Source organism: Narcine bancroftii, chromosome 3, assembly GCF_036971445.1.
Source record: "Narcine bancroftii isolate sNarBan1 chromosome 3, sNarBan1.hap1, whole genome shotgun sequence".
Lineage (NCBI taxonomy): Eukaryota > Metazoa > Chordata > Chondrichthyes > Torpediniformes > Narcinidae > Narcine > Narcine bancroftii.
In genome coordinates, this window is record NC_091471.1 from 3015353 (window position 1) to 3029834 (window position 14482).

Below are 14482 nucleotides of genomic sequence, written 5' to 3' on the forward strand. Positions count from 1 at the left end.
GTTTAGGGACTGAGAAGGTAGGAAATATTTATCGTTGGAGATTTAATGAATTGTTATTAAAAAGACCTGAGTTTATTAAATATATTAGAGGACAAATTACCTTTTATTTACAAATGAATTAGGATTCAGTTCAGAGTAAATTTGTTTCATGGGATGCTTTAAAAGCATACTTGAGAGGTCAGATCATTAGTTATACAGCTAGAGTTAAGAAACAGTATTTGATAGAAAGTCAGAATTTGGAAAAAGAAATTGAAAGGTTAGAGAAAAAATTTCAGAAGAATTCTACTGAAGATAAAAAGATAAATTTATCTAAATTAAAATTACGATATAAAGTTTTGCAATAATATAAATATGAAAAAATGATTCAAAGATCGAAACAGCGTTATTATGAGTTGGGTGAAAGAGCACATAAGGTTTTGGCTTGGCAATTAAAAACAGAACAGACGTCAAGAACAATTAATGCAATTAGGAAGGATCTTGAGATTACTTATAAACCTCAAGAAATTAATGAAGAATTCTTTAAATTTTATAATGAACTTTATACATCTGAGAATAGACAAAATATTGAGCAAATTGATTCATTTTTGGCTAATTTAAATCTACCATCATTGACTGGGAGGGATGTTAAGGATTTAGATAGTCCTTTTACAGCAATGGATCTAAAGGAAGCATTGCAATCAATGCCGGGAGGGAAGTCCCCGGGTGAAGATGGGTTTACTGCAGAATTTTATAAAGAATTTAATGATTTGTTGTTTCCGGTATATATGGAAGTTTTCAAGCAGGCAACTGAGATGGGTTCATTTCCAGAATCATTTTCAAGGGCGTTAATTACTGTTATTCCAAAGAAAGATAGAGATCCATTAAAAATGTCTACTTACCAACCGATATCGTTATTAAATGTAGATTATAAAATTAATGCGAAAGTATTAGCTAATAGATTGGCTAATTATTTGCCAAAATTAGTACACGTTGACCAAGCTGGATTTATAAAAGGTGGATATTCAGTTGATAATGTCACTAAATTGATTTCTATAATTAATGCTGCTAGAGAACAAGCTAATCAACCAATGATAGTGTCGTTGGATGCGGAAAAGGCTTTTGATAGGGTTGAGTGGAAATATTTATTTAAGGTTTTAGAAAAATTTCAATTTGGACCGATCTTTACTACTTGGGTTAAAGCTTTATATACTAATCCTACAGCGCAAATAATGATGAATGGTCTGATTTAATCGGCTTTTACATTATCTCAATCAACTAGACAAGGTTGTCCTCTTTCACCAGCATTGTTTGCTTTGGTAATAGAACCTTTAGCTCAAGCTATTAGGTAAAATTTGGACATTAAAGGTATTAAAGAAGGTGAAGAAGAATCTAAGATTAATTTGTTAGCTGATGATGTTTTAATATATTTAACACATCTTAAAGAATCTTTGAGGGTGAAGCAAAATTTATTAAATCAGTGTGGCACATTGTCAGGTTGTCAGGTTAACTGGGAGAAGAGTGAAATATTGCCGATGTCAAATGAGAATTATTTAGATTGTAGACAGATTACTAAATTTAAATGGTCTGGTAAGATTAAATATTTAGGAGTTATAGTTAATAAAGAATATCAGGACCTATATATTTTCAATTACATACCTTTGTTGAATAAGATTAAAACTGATTTACAGAAATGGAAAGATTTGCCATTAACTTTAATTGGGAGAGTAAATTGTATAAAAATGAATGTTTATCCTCATATACAATATCTTTTTCAATCTATTCCACGTGTGATCCCGAAGAAATTTTTAAAAGAATTAAATAAAGTAATTCGATTATTTTTATGGAAGAGTAAATTATCTAGGGTTTCTACGCATAAATTAAGGTGACAGTATGAATGGGAATGTGAGAATTATCCAAAGTGCTGTTTCAGAAAAATGTAAAATCAGTGTTAACAATGTCTGTACAGAGATGAGACGTGAGAGAAGAAAAGGGGGAGAGGGGGGTGTCTGTTAGAATACAAAGGAAGGACAGTTCCTGCAAGAGATCGCAGGCAAAGCCAACTTGATATATTAAAAAACTCCGAAAGAACGGGAACATGTGACAAAGCATCACTCCAAATAAGGATAAGAAGAAATAAAGAATTGGGGTTGCAAAAATCATGGGAATGGGAGAAGTAAACAAGGGCGGGCTTTAAGATGAGGAGAGGAACAGCTTTTAATAGGTGAAACTAACATATCAATTACTCAGTTAACTAACCAATTAAATTAACAAAGGAGTGGTTATTAACACAGAGAAATGTATAAAAAGGTAGATGAATATCAGTGAGGGTGTCTTCTCTGAAGGAGACCCACTCTTGCAAGAATGTTGAATAAGAGGTTATATCGCTTCACCTACTGACTCTGAGAGATTATTTAATCAGTGAGCTGGGCTTCTCACAGGGAGGACTTCAATGACCACATTGTCAAAATTATTATGAAATGGCACAGTTGAAATCCATTAATAGGTTGTTTGATGTTTAACATCACCTGTCCAGGCTAAAGTCGAATTGGATCAAATTTTCGAAAAAGAAATGAGTCAATTTATTTATAAGTGGAATCCTTTATTGGAACAAAAATATAATTTACCAGTATTAAGACATACTGGATATTTGGTATAAGCAGGATCAACTTATAGGCTCGAAAGGGAAAATTTCGATTAAATCACCATTGTATCAGAATAGATTAATTCCGTCCTCTTTAAATAATCTTTATTTGAAAAATGGAAACTGAAAGAAATTAGTATTATACAAGATTGTTTTGAGGCAGGTAAATTTTCCACATTTACTTGATTACAAGAGAAATTTGGTATTTCTGCAAATTCTATTTTTGCTTATTATCAAGTCCGAGATTTTTTTGCGAACACAATTTGGTAGGAATTTAATTTTACCAAGTCAATCTCAGTTTGAGATTTTAATGGTTGACAAGGAAACGAAAGGATTTATAATGGATATGTCTGGGCTGTTGCAAGAAAAGATGGATAAAGTTGGTTATATAGAATAAAAGAGAAATGGGAGAAAGGTTTAGATATTGAATTGTCTTGGGAGGAATGGTGAAATCTGTGTACTGATAGTGTTACAAAATTAATTAATGTAAGATATAGTATTAGAATTTTATTCATCAATTATATTTGACTCCTGAGAAGTTGAAGAAATATGGATTTAGTTTAACGGATATGTGTTTTAGATGTGGAGAAGAGATAGGTACTTTAATGCATTGTGTATGGACATGTCAGACAGCTCCAAGAAAAGTGCAGAGAACAAAACAAAGGACTCTACATCACCTTTGTTGACCTCACCAAAGCCTTCGACACCGTGAGCAGGAAAGGGCTTTGGCAAATACTAGAGCGCATCGGATGTCCCCCAAAGTTCCTCAACATGATTATCCAACTGCACGAAAACCAACAAGGTCGGGTCAGATACAGCAATGAGCTCTCTGAACCCTTCTCCATTAACAATGGCGTGAAGCAAGGCTGTGTTCTCGCACCAACCCTCTTTTCAATCTTCTTCAGCATGATGCTGAACCAAGCCATGAAAGACCCCAACAATGAAGACGCTGTTTACATCCGGTACCGCACGGATGGCAGTCTCTTCAATCTGAGGCGCCTGCAAGCTCACACCAAGACGCAAGAGAAACTTGTCCGTGAACTACTCTTTGCAGACGATGCCGCTTTAGTTGCCCATTCAGAGCCAGCTCTTCAGCGCTTGACGTCCTGCTTTGCGGAAACTGCCAAAATGTTTGGCCTGGAAGTCAGCCTGAAGAAAACTGAGGTCCTCCATCAGCCAGCTCCCCACCATGACTACCAGCCCCCCCACATCTCCATCGGGCACACAAAACTCAAAACGGTCAACCAGTTTACCTATCTCGGCTGCACCATTTCATCAGATGCAAGGATCGACAATGAGATAGACAACAGACTCGCCAAGGCAAATAGCGCCTTTGGAAGACTACACAAAAGAGTCTGGCAAAACAACCAACTGAAAAACCTCACAAAGATAAGCGTATACAGAGCCATTGTCATACCCACACTCCTGTTCGGCTCCGAATCATGGGTCCCCTACCGGCACCACCTACGGCTCCTAGAACGCTTCCACCAGCGTTGTCTCCGCTCCATCCTCAACATCCATTGGAGCGCTTACACCCCTAACGTCGAAGTACTCGAGATGGCAGAGGTCGACAGCATCGAGTCCACGCTGCTGAAGATCCAGCTGCGCTGAATGGGTCACGTCTCCAGAATGGAGGACCATCGCCTTCCCAAGATCGTGTTATATGGCGAGCTCTCCACTGGCCACCGTGACAGAGGTGCACCAAAGAAAAGGTACAAGGACTGCCTAAAGAAATCTCTTGGTGCCTGCCACATTGACCACCGCCAGTGGGCTGATAACGCCTCAAACCGTGCATCTTGGCGCCTCACAGTTTGGCGGGCAGCAACCTCCTTTGAAGAAGACCGCAGAGCCCACCTCACTGACAAAAGGCAAAGGAGGAAAAACCCAACACCCAACCCCAACCAACCAATTTTCCCTTGCAACCGCTGCAATCGTGTCTGCCTGTCCCGCATCGGACTTGTCAGCCACAAACGAGCCTGCAGCTGACGTGGACTTTTTACCCCCTCCATAAATCTTCGTCCGCGAAGCCAAGCCAAAGAAAGAAGTATGGACATGTAAGAAAGTTAAATCTTTTTGGGAAAAATTATTAAATTTTTGAGAGATTTATTTACAGTCGATTTGCAAATGGACCCAATGATGTGTTTATCGAGTTATATGAATGCTGTTACTTTGGGATTGGTTGATAAACCACAATTGGTATTTTTGCGGCTCGGGTTAGTGGTTGCAAGAAAATGTATAGCGATAACTTGGAAAAATGATGTGGAACTGAATATACAAAGATGGCATAATGAACTCCAATCGTGTCTGTTTTTTTTGGAAAAAATAACATAATTTATGAAATAATTATTCCTTTTTTGTTAAAATGTGGAGTTTATATTTGGATTGTATAGCTATTGATCTTAAGTAAGAGTTATGTAAAGAGTTGGCACGTTGATTAATTAATTTTAAATGTATAATTTTTTTGTAAGGCTCCGAGGGGTGGGGGAAGAGGTTAAGATGATGTAGTTAGTCGAGGGAGGGAGGGGATATTATCATTACTACTGTTATTTTTTATATTTTTTAAAATATCTGTATTTGTATCTTGTATTTTCCTTTTTTGTAATATTTTGTAAAATTCTTAAATAAAATTTTCCAAAAAAAAAAGAAAACCGAAGTGTAGGCTGAGGGGCCTTTGCTACACTATTCTATGCTCTGTGAGACTGGGGTGTGGGGGATGGTGGAGGGAGGTGTACACTGACCTGCTGGGCTGTGCGAGTGCCTGGGTACCGGGTCTCGCCCCTCTGTGGCTGCTCCCTCCTGTGAGCCGAGCTCTCCCTCTGCTGCTGGATGGTGTTGTAGAGGCAGGCAAGGGGCAGCACTCGCTCAGGCCCAAAGGCTCGGATCAAGCGGGCTGTGTCAATGGTGGAGGGGATGCTGGCTGTCTCCGACTCACTGGTGCTGGGGCGGGCACCGCGCCGGTGCTCCAGGATATGGTTGATGGTGACGTCGGCCAGCAAGGCAGAGGAGCTGGGTGTGGGGGCCTGTACCGGTGCCCTGAGGAATTGGGCTAGTTGGTGCATCCTCTCCAGCAACGAGAGCTCACTGTCCGTACTGGAACCCAGGCTCTGCTGCTGGTGCTGTCTCTCCTTCAGCCGCTCCCACAGCTGGTGGAGTGGTCCGCCCTGCCACGAGGGTCCGGGGTCTGCTCTGCCCTGCCATGGGCGTCCGCAGTCACTGCCCTGCCACAGGGGTCCGGAGACCGCTGCACCCCGCCGCGGGGGTCCGGGGTCCCCTGCACCCCGCCGCGGGGGTCCGGGGTCCCCTGCACCCCGCCGCGGGGGTCCGGGGTCCCCTGCACCCCGCCGCGGGGGTCCGGGGTCCCCTGCACCCCGCCGCGGGGGTCCGGGGTCCCCTGCACCCCGCCGCGGGGGTCCGGGGTCCCCTGCACCCCGCCGCGGGGGTCCGGGGTCCCCTGCACCCCGCCGCGGGGGTCCGGGGTCCCCTGCACCCCGCCGCGGGGGTCCGGGGTCCCCTGCACCCCGCCGCGGGGGTCCGGGGTCCCCTGCACCCCGCCGCGGGGGTCCGGGGTCCCCTGCACCCCGCCGCGGGGGTCCGGGGTCCCCTGCACCCCGCCGCGGGGGTCCGGGGTCCCCTGCACCCCGCCGCGGGGGTCCGGGGTCCCCTGCACCCCGCCGCGGGGGTCCGGGGTCCCCTGCACCCCGCCGCGGGGGTCCGGGGTCCCCTGCACCCCGCCGCAGGGGTCCTAGGTCGACTACACTCTGCTGCGCAGGTCTGAGGTCTGCTGCACTCCGTTGCGGGGGTTCAAGGTCTGCTGCCCTCCGCCAAGAGGGACTGAGCTCTGCTCCGCTCCGCTGAGGGGGTCCAGGGTCAGCTCCCTGCCACGAAGATATGGGCTCCACTCCACCCCACCATGGGGGTTTGGGGTCCACTACACTCTGCCGCGATAGTCTGAGGTCTGCTCCATTCCACTGCGGAGGTCCACGTTCCATTCCCTGCTGCAGTGGGAGCCTGAGGTCTGCACTGCACCGCAGATCCTCTGTGCCCTCCCACCACTGGGGGTCTCCTGGGCCTGGCACACCGTTCTCAGGGGAGCCCTCTGCATCGGCACTCCTCACAGCGACCTTTGCCAGCTCCTTGTAGGTAAGGCTAGGCTCTGCCAGCTGCACACAGGGGTCTGACCAATCCTCTCTTCCCCATTCATGGGGGTCTGACCAGTCCTCTCTTCCATGTTCATGGAGATCTGACCGGTCCTCTCGTCCCTGTTCATGGGGGTCTGACCAGTCCTCTCTTCTCTGTTCATGGGGGTCTGACCAGTCCTCTTTACCCTGCTCATGGGGGTCTGGCCAGTCATCATCCCACTGCCCCCTGAGGTCTGGCCAGGCCTGCCTTATGGTCGTGGAGGCTGGGGTCCACTGATGAGCAGCATCTTGCTGCCTCTGCTGTGGGCATCGCCAGTGCCCGTGCGCTGAACTGGGATCAGGACCCCCTCCTCGTTGGTCTCGTATGGGCAGCCTCTTGAAGCTGTCTGTCCCGGCCCTGAGGAGACCCTGGTGAGGTCTGGTACCTGCAGCAATACCACCAGCATGCGGTTAGTCCACGGCACTGAGCTGGCAGTGCCAGTTTACCCTTCACCCTGCACCCATCCCTACCCCTTCACACCCACCCCTTCACTTTGGGAGGAAGGGGATGAGGAGCATGATCGGGGTGGGACATTGGCAGCGTACTTTAGACTGTTGGAAGTGCAGACAGTTGAGGAGGTGGGTGGGGATGAGTGTGATCAGGGTGAGGTGCAGATGGTTTGGGAGGGTTGGGTGAGTGTGACCGGGGAGGGATGCTGCAGCGTTCCCCAAACTGTAGGAGGTCTGGATGGTTGAGGAGGGTTGGAATACAGTATATGGGCCTACACCACATTGAGGGGAAGGGCCTACACCACATTGAGGGGAAGGGCCTACACCGCATTGAGGGGAAGGGCCTACACCGCATTGAGGGGAAGGGCCTACACCGCATTGAGGGGAAGGGCCTACACCGCATTGAGGGGAAGGGCCTACACCGCATTGAGGGGAAGGGCCTACACCACATTGAGGGGAAGGGCCTACACCGTGCTGTTGTGTTCTATGTTGTAAATTATTTTTTAATTTTGAATTTTAAATTTAGGTTTTTTTAAACTGAGACATATAGCACGGTAACAGGCTCTTCCAGCTGAGCTCATGTCCCTTAATTTACACCCAATTAACCTACAATCCCCTGTACACTTCGAACGGTGTGAGGAAACTGGAGCTCCCGGGGAAAACCCACGCAGACACAGGGAGAATGTACAAACTCTTTACAGAGAGCGTGGGATTCGAACCCATCCTGATTGCTGGCGCTGTAAAGGCAGTGTGCTCAGTACTACCCCAACCATGCAGCCCTAACACATTAACGGCTCCTTCACCACCACTCTGTTTTGACCTCTATGACCATTTGCCCACATGAAGACTGCTTCCTGGCTTTATTAAATGCCCAAGTATCTGAAAGACAGTGAGTGTATCTGATTATACCACTTCCTCTGGCATGGAGTTCCAGATATCAACCACTTTCCACTCCGGTCCCTTTTAAAACCTTCCTCTGCCCTCAATTTTGTACCCCTACCAAGGGATATCGATTACCCAAGTCACTTGTAACAGTTCCATCAGGTCATTCCTCCCTTCTCTCCGGGGAAGACAACCCCAGGCTATCTAAGTTCCACAAGAAAGTCTTCCTAAGCTGGGGTCGAGTGCAATTCAAAACAGGCTGGAGAAACTCAGCAGGTCACTGAGTATACATGGGAAGTAAAGGGAACCCAGCGGTTCAGATTTGGGCCCTTCATTACCTGTCTTACAAGGCTACAAGATTATGAGAGGCATAAGTAGGGTGGACAGCTAGTACCTTTGATCCAGGGCAGGAGTAACAAACACCAAGGGACATCTGTACAAAGTTAAGGGGAGACCTCAGGGTATTTTTTTTACCCAGAGAGTTGTGGGGGCCTGGAATTTATTGCCAGGGATGGTGATGGAGGCTGAAACATTGGGGGCATTTAAGAGACTTTTAGACAGGCACATGGATGGAAGAAAAATAGACGGTTTCAGGGTATCTCAGATCGGTTCTCTGTATTCTCAGGTGGGAGGGTGAACAGCCAGATGTCATGGTCCATATAGGAAACAATGACATGGGTAGGAAGGATGAGGAGGTCCTGCAAAGGGAGTTTGGTACAAAGATGAAGTATAGGACCTCCAGGGTTGTGATCTCAGGATCGCTGCCACGTGCTGGTAAGGCTAGAAATAGAAAGTTAATGCAGTTAAATATGTGGCTAAAAAGATGGTGCAGATGAGAGGGCTTCATGTCTCTGAGCAATTGGCAACCATGGGTCTGTTCCAACGGTTCGGTTTGCACCTGACCTGGAGGGAGACTAATATCCTTGCGGATAGGTTTGCTAGTGCTGCTCCGATGGGGGGGGGGGGGGGGTGGGGAGTTTAAATTAATTAGATTGGCAGGGGGATAGTGAGTGGGAGGAGAATAAAGGTCATGTGAAGACTTCATGTGCAGACAGAAGTCAAAGGTTTCTACATGATAGAAATGTTCTCAGGTGTATTTATTTCAAGGCAAGGAGTATTGTCAGAAAGGCAGATGAGCTTGGGGCATGGATTTGCATGTGGGATTACAACATATCAGTGAGACTTGGTTCCAGGGTTCTGTTGTTTCAGAAGTGTTAGAGGGGAAGGGATGAAAGAGGGAGGATCAGGGAAAATATCACAGCTGTGCTTAGACAGAGCAGCCCAGAGAGCTCGACTACAGAGGCCAGATGGGTGGATGGAGCGGAGGAATGGGCAAGGTGTGACCACACTGATAGGAGTGTATAATAGGTTACCCAATAGTCAGAGAGAATTGGAGCAGCAAATCAGTAGAGAGAGAGCAGACCGATGCAAGAAACAAAGTTGTGATAGTAGGAGATTTTAAACTTTCCACATATTGATTCAGACTCCCATACTGTAAAATGGCTGGATGGCTTGGTGCAGGGGTTCTCAACATTTTTTGCCCTGGCCCCACTTTATTTAAAAAAAACGTACTGTGATAGAGTATATAGATGTATGTTTTTGGGAGATAAATTGGGAAAGGTTTTTTTTAAGTCTAGGTCACATACAAACACTTTAAAGCAGATCTTATTTGAAATACTGGAGCTCTGTGGAGCTAGACATATCGGCTCCTCAGCTTTTGGAAGAGCTTTGGAGAGTGCCCAAGAGACTTCACTAATGAATTGTTGTTTACAAAAAGGCAACAGAGGAAAGATCTTGTTGGAGCCGCCTTCTATCTGAAAAGGAACTTGCTGTTCAAAGAGGGTCAAGTGGTTTTGCAAGCAGAGAGAGTCAAACAGGCTTTCTCTCAGAGAGAGATAGAGACCACTTCTACAGTGATGCAGTCAGCAACAACAGCTGGGACTGGAACAGGACAAGCTGGCAAGCTTGTGGAAAACCCCATTTCGAAGATGGGTTGTGAATTCTTAATTCAGCCTGGTCAAAGCCCTTGTGTCAATGCAAGAGGAGATGACTGGCTGTCTAATGTTACACTTGGAATAAGAGAAACAAGAAGAAACTCTGTGATGACCTGAAAGAAAGAGGTTATTGAAATGCCAGTTGATGAAGTAGACAAAGACGATGCTGTCAAACAATATTCATGGCTTTTATTAGCAGAAACTTATGGTACAATAATGAAAGACAATTGGTGCACACAGTTATACCCAAGGGGAGTGTCCTTAATGGTAGAGATAATGCACAGTCAATGTTAGTACAGCAAGGCTCGCCAGAGGGGAGACAGGCAGCTTAGCAGAGATTCACTACAGTCTTCCCCTGGCAGAAGAAGGGTTAAAATCAAAAGGACAGCTGCTAGGTAAAACTTTAGCAAGCAATACATGGATACCATATTTGGCATTGAGAATTCTCTGACAGCCAAAATACGCCAGTAACTAGCAAACCAATCAAAATATAATGAGATGTTTTATAAATACTGTAGCCTCTCAGGTTGTTTACGAATTCTAGTTGATTTTCTCAGAGGAGAAGGCTTAGCAACCTTGGGAACTGATACAGGTCCTGGGTCTGTAGTGTGGGATGGTCGGACTTCTGGACCTGCTCCAGAATTGCCAGCGTGAGGCAGTGGAGCCTCAGCATGGCCATCTGAATGCTCACTAAGGGTCACAGGCTGGGGGGAGGGGGGGGGGTGGGGGGGAGGGAGTACAATCTCTCAGGATCACTCTGAGTAGGGGTGTGAGGAAGGGGAAAACCACGATTGGCCAGCTTAAAGAAGGAGTAATTGAACCCAGTGAGAGTCCGTGGCGAGACCAGGTGGTAGTTGTGAAAAATCACACGAAGAAACAATTGGCTATTGACTACCGCCAGACAATCAACCGTTACACTAACCTGGATGCCTACCCCCTGCCACGCATCTATGAAATGATTAATCAGATAGTGCAATACAAAGTGTTCTCCACTATCGACCTCAAAGCAGCTTATCACCGAATCCCCATTAAGAAAAGGGAATGGCCCTATATGGCTTTTGAGGCTGATGGGTGGGGGGGGGGGGGGGGTTATACCAGTTTAAAAGGGTACCTTTTGGAGTCATTAATGGTGTGTCTGTGTTTCAGAGGGAAATGGATAAGATTATTAAGATGAATGAGTTACAGGGTACGTTTCCCTATCTGGATAATGTCACCATCTGTTGGAAAACACAGGCCGAGCACGACAACAACTTAAATAAATTTTTAGCAACAGCTGAAGAACTTAATCTTACATTTAACGAGGGCAAATGTGTGTTCAACGCGACAGAGCTACCCATTCTGGGCTACATTGTCCGCAAGGGCGAAATCCGCCCCGACCCGGAAAGAATGGCCCCCTTAAAAAGTTACCACCCCCAAACTCAGCAAAAGTCCTTAAAAAGTGTATGGGATTCTTTTCCTACTACTGCAAATGGGTTCGGGACTACGCCACGAAGGCACGCCCTCTGTTTGACACTAGATCTTTTCCTCTCTCTCCAATGGCCTTGAAGGCTTTTGAGAGAATTAAAGCTGATATTGCCAAAGCTGCACTCTCGTCCATTGACGAGAACGTCCCATTCCAAGTGGAAACTGATGGTTCAGATTGTGCCTTGGCAGGAACCCTTAATCAAAAGGGCAGACCTGTGACATTTTTCTCCCGCACATTACGTGGACCTGAACTTAAACATCCTGCCATTGAGAAAGAAGCCCAGGCTATTATTGAAGTTGTTCGCTACTGGAGACACTTTCTAGCCGGCAGAAAATTTACCTTGGTCACTGATCAGAAATCTGTAGCCTACATGTTCAGTACTAAACACAAAAGTAAAATCAAAAATGATAAGATGGCACGCTGACGAATAGAACTCTCAACTTATAATTATGAGATCCAGTACAGACCGGGCAGGTTAAACGATCCCTCTGACGCATGGTCACGATCTGCTGCTGGTGCTCAGCTGGAGGGGCTAAAAGAGATCCATACTAGATTGTACCACCCAGGGGTCACGAGGTTCTTCCACTCCATAAGGGCTAACAACCTTCCTTACTCCCTGGAAGAAGTCAGAAAACTGACTAAAAGCTGTCCTGTTTGTGCAGAATGCAAACCGCAGTACCATTTACCTGGTGAACTTTATAAATGTTCAATTCTGTGCACAGTCTAAGAATTGCCTGCAACCAATGAACTTGGAGGAATGAGAAGTGAGATTGGACTGTGAACCAAAGAACGTTTCTGAACTAACACAGACATTACATACACGTGCACTTAGAATTAGAAGGGGGTTAAGTTAGGTAAAGTAAGTCAATAGGGATAAGTTAAAGTGTGATTCCGTTTTCATGTTTAAAGATAATTAAACATATCGTTTAAGTAACCATTTGTCTTGGTGAATATCTATTGCTGCTGGGTTTATGGGTCCTCTGGGCTCGTAACAGTACGCCCCACCATTAGCGGACAAAAGTTACATATTCAAAAGAATTTTTAATTAAATCATTTACTACAAGTGCATTTCAATGCAATTGAGGTCTGGAATACACTGGACACACATTTTATATTCAACTTTTTGAATATACAACAGCGCGAGCTCCCTGAAACAGATTAATCAATATTTTATTACATCTTAGAACTGAAAAGTAAAAGTATTGGTCAAATGAAAGGAAGAACACTGACCCACAAAAAAGTGAAAGAAACACTAATGTGGTTTCTGACATTTTTTCTCGCAGAGAGGGTATCGAAACTGAGCTCGCCTCATGCTTTACTTTCTGGGGTCTCTATTTTTTTTTCCCCGATTTTGGCACCCCCCCCCCCCTCAGGCTGGTGCTTGGGGCAGAACCCCTCCCCCATCAATACGCTTGTGCACAAAGATACATACAGGTCTCACTCACAACTGAACTAAAAAAGTAAAGGGGTATGGACGGGGACATGATTGTTGAGATAATTTGGAAGGGATGACAATAAAACTGGTCAGAAAAAATAATGTTAACCAAGGATAACAACAGTTAAAGAGAAACAACGGAGAAACATCTGGAGAGCAAAAGCACGTTATGAAAATAAAAAGAACAAAGTGATTTTACTTGGAAGGGACCACGATTATGTTGCACTGACAGTATTGCCCAGTCACATCTTTCACACCAACATAAAGAGCTTACTTTTTCACACCAGCTTTTTAATTATTTCCCAAAATATTTCTACGCCCCACTTGTTACAAGCCCAGAGGACCAATAAAATCCAGCAGCAGGAAATATTCACCAAGACAAAGGGTTACTTAAACAAAAGTTGATTTTAATTAAACATGAAAACGGAATCAAACTTTCACTTATTTATTATTAACTTAACCTCCCTTCTACTTCTAAGTGCACGTGTATGTAAAGTGTGTGTGAGATCAGAAAAGTTCTTGGGTTCACAGCCCAATCTCACTTCTCATTCCTCCAAATTCACTGGTTGCAGGCAATTCTTTAAAAAAATGGGACCCCAGAAAGTAAAGCATGAGGCGAGCTCAGTTTCGATGCCCTCTCTGCGAGAAAAAATGTCAGAAACCACATTAGTGTTTCTTTCACTTTTTTGAGGGTCAGTGTTCTTCCTTTCATTTGGCCAATACTTTTACTTTTCAATTCTAAGATGTAATAAAATATTGATTAATCTGTTTCAGGGAGCTCGCGCTGTTGTATATTCAAAAAGTTGAATATAAAATGTGTGTCCAGTGTATTCCAGACCTCAATTGCATTGAAATGCACTTGTAGTAAATGATTTAATTAAAAATTCTCTTGAATATGTAACTTTTTTCTGCTAATGGCATTTCTCGCCATTCATCTAAGATAGTGATTCCTAAAGTGGGCGCTGCCGCCCCACTGTGGGTGGTGGAAATATCCAAGGGGATGGTCAGGGAGCAGTGAGGAAAAAGGGGTGGTCAGGGAGCAGTGAAGAAAAAGGGGGCATTGAAGTACTCAAGATGGCAGAGGCCGAAAGCATTGAATCCACACTGCTGAAGATCAAACTGCGCTGGATGGGTCACGTCTCCAGAATGGAGGACCATCGCCTTCCCAAGATCGTGTTATATGGCGAGCTCTCCACTGGCCACCGTGACAGAGGTGCACCAAAGAAAAGGTACAAGGACTGCCTAAAGAAATCTCTTGGTGCCTGCCACATTGACCACCGCCAGTGGGCTGATATCGCCTCAAACCGTGCATCTTGGCGCCTCACAGTTTGGCGGGCAGCAACCTCCTTTGAAGAAGACCGCAGAGCCCACCTCACTGACAAAAGGCAAAGGAGGAAAAACCCAACACCCAACCCCAACCAACCAATTTTCCCCTGTAACCGCTGCAACCGTGTCTGC

General features: G+C 45.2%; 1 protein-coding gene across 5 annotated transcripts in view; it reads right to left on the reverse strand.

The window, feature by feature from the left end:
* LOC138756934 (uncharacterized) overlaps positions 1–14482 on the reverse strand; it is a 99414-nt gene that overhangs the window by 19502 nt on the left and 65430 nt on the right. For all 5 annotated transcript variants that reach the window (XM_069923389.1, XM_069923386.1, XM_069923385.1 and 2 more), the window contains one exon: positions 5359–7184. In XM_069923389.1, the coding sequence (XP_069779490.1) occupies positions 5359–7184 (1826 nt within the window). The remainder of the gene's footprint in view (positions 1–5358; positions 7185–14482) is intronic.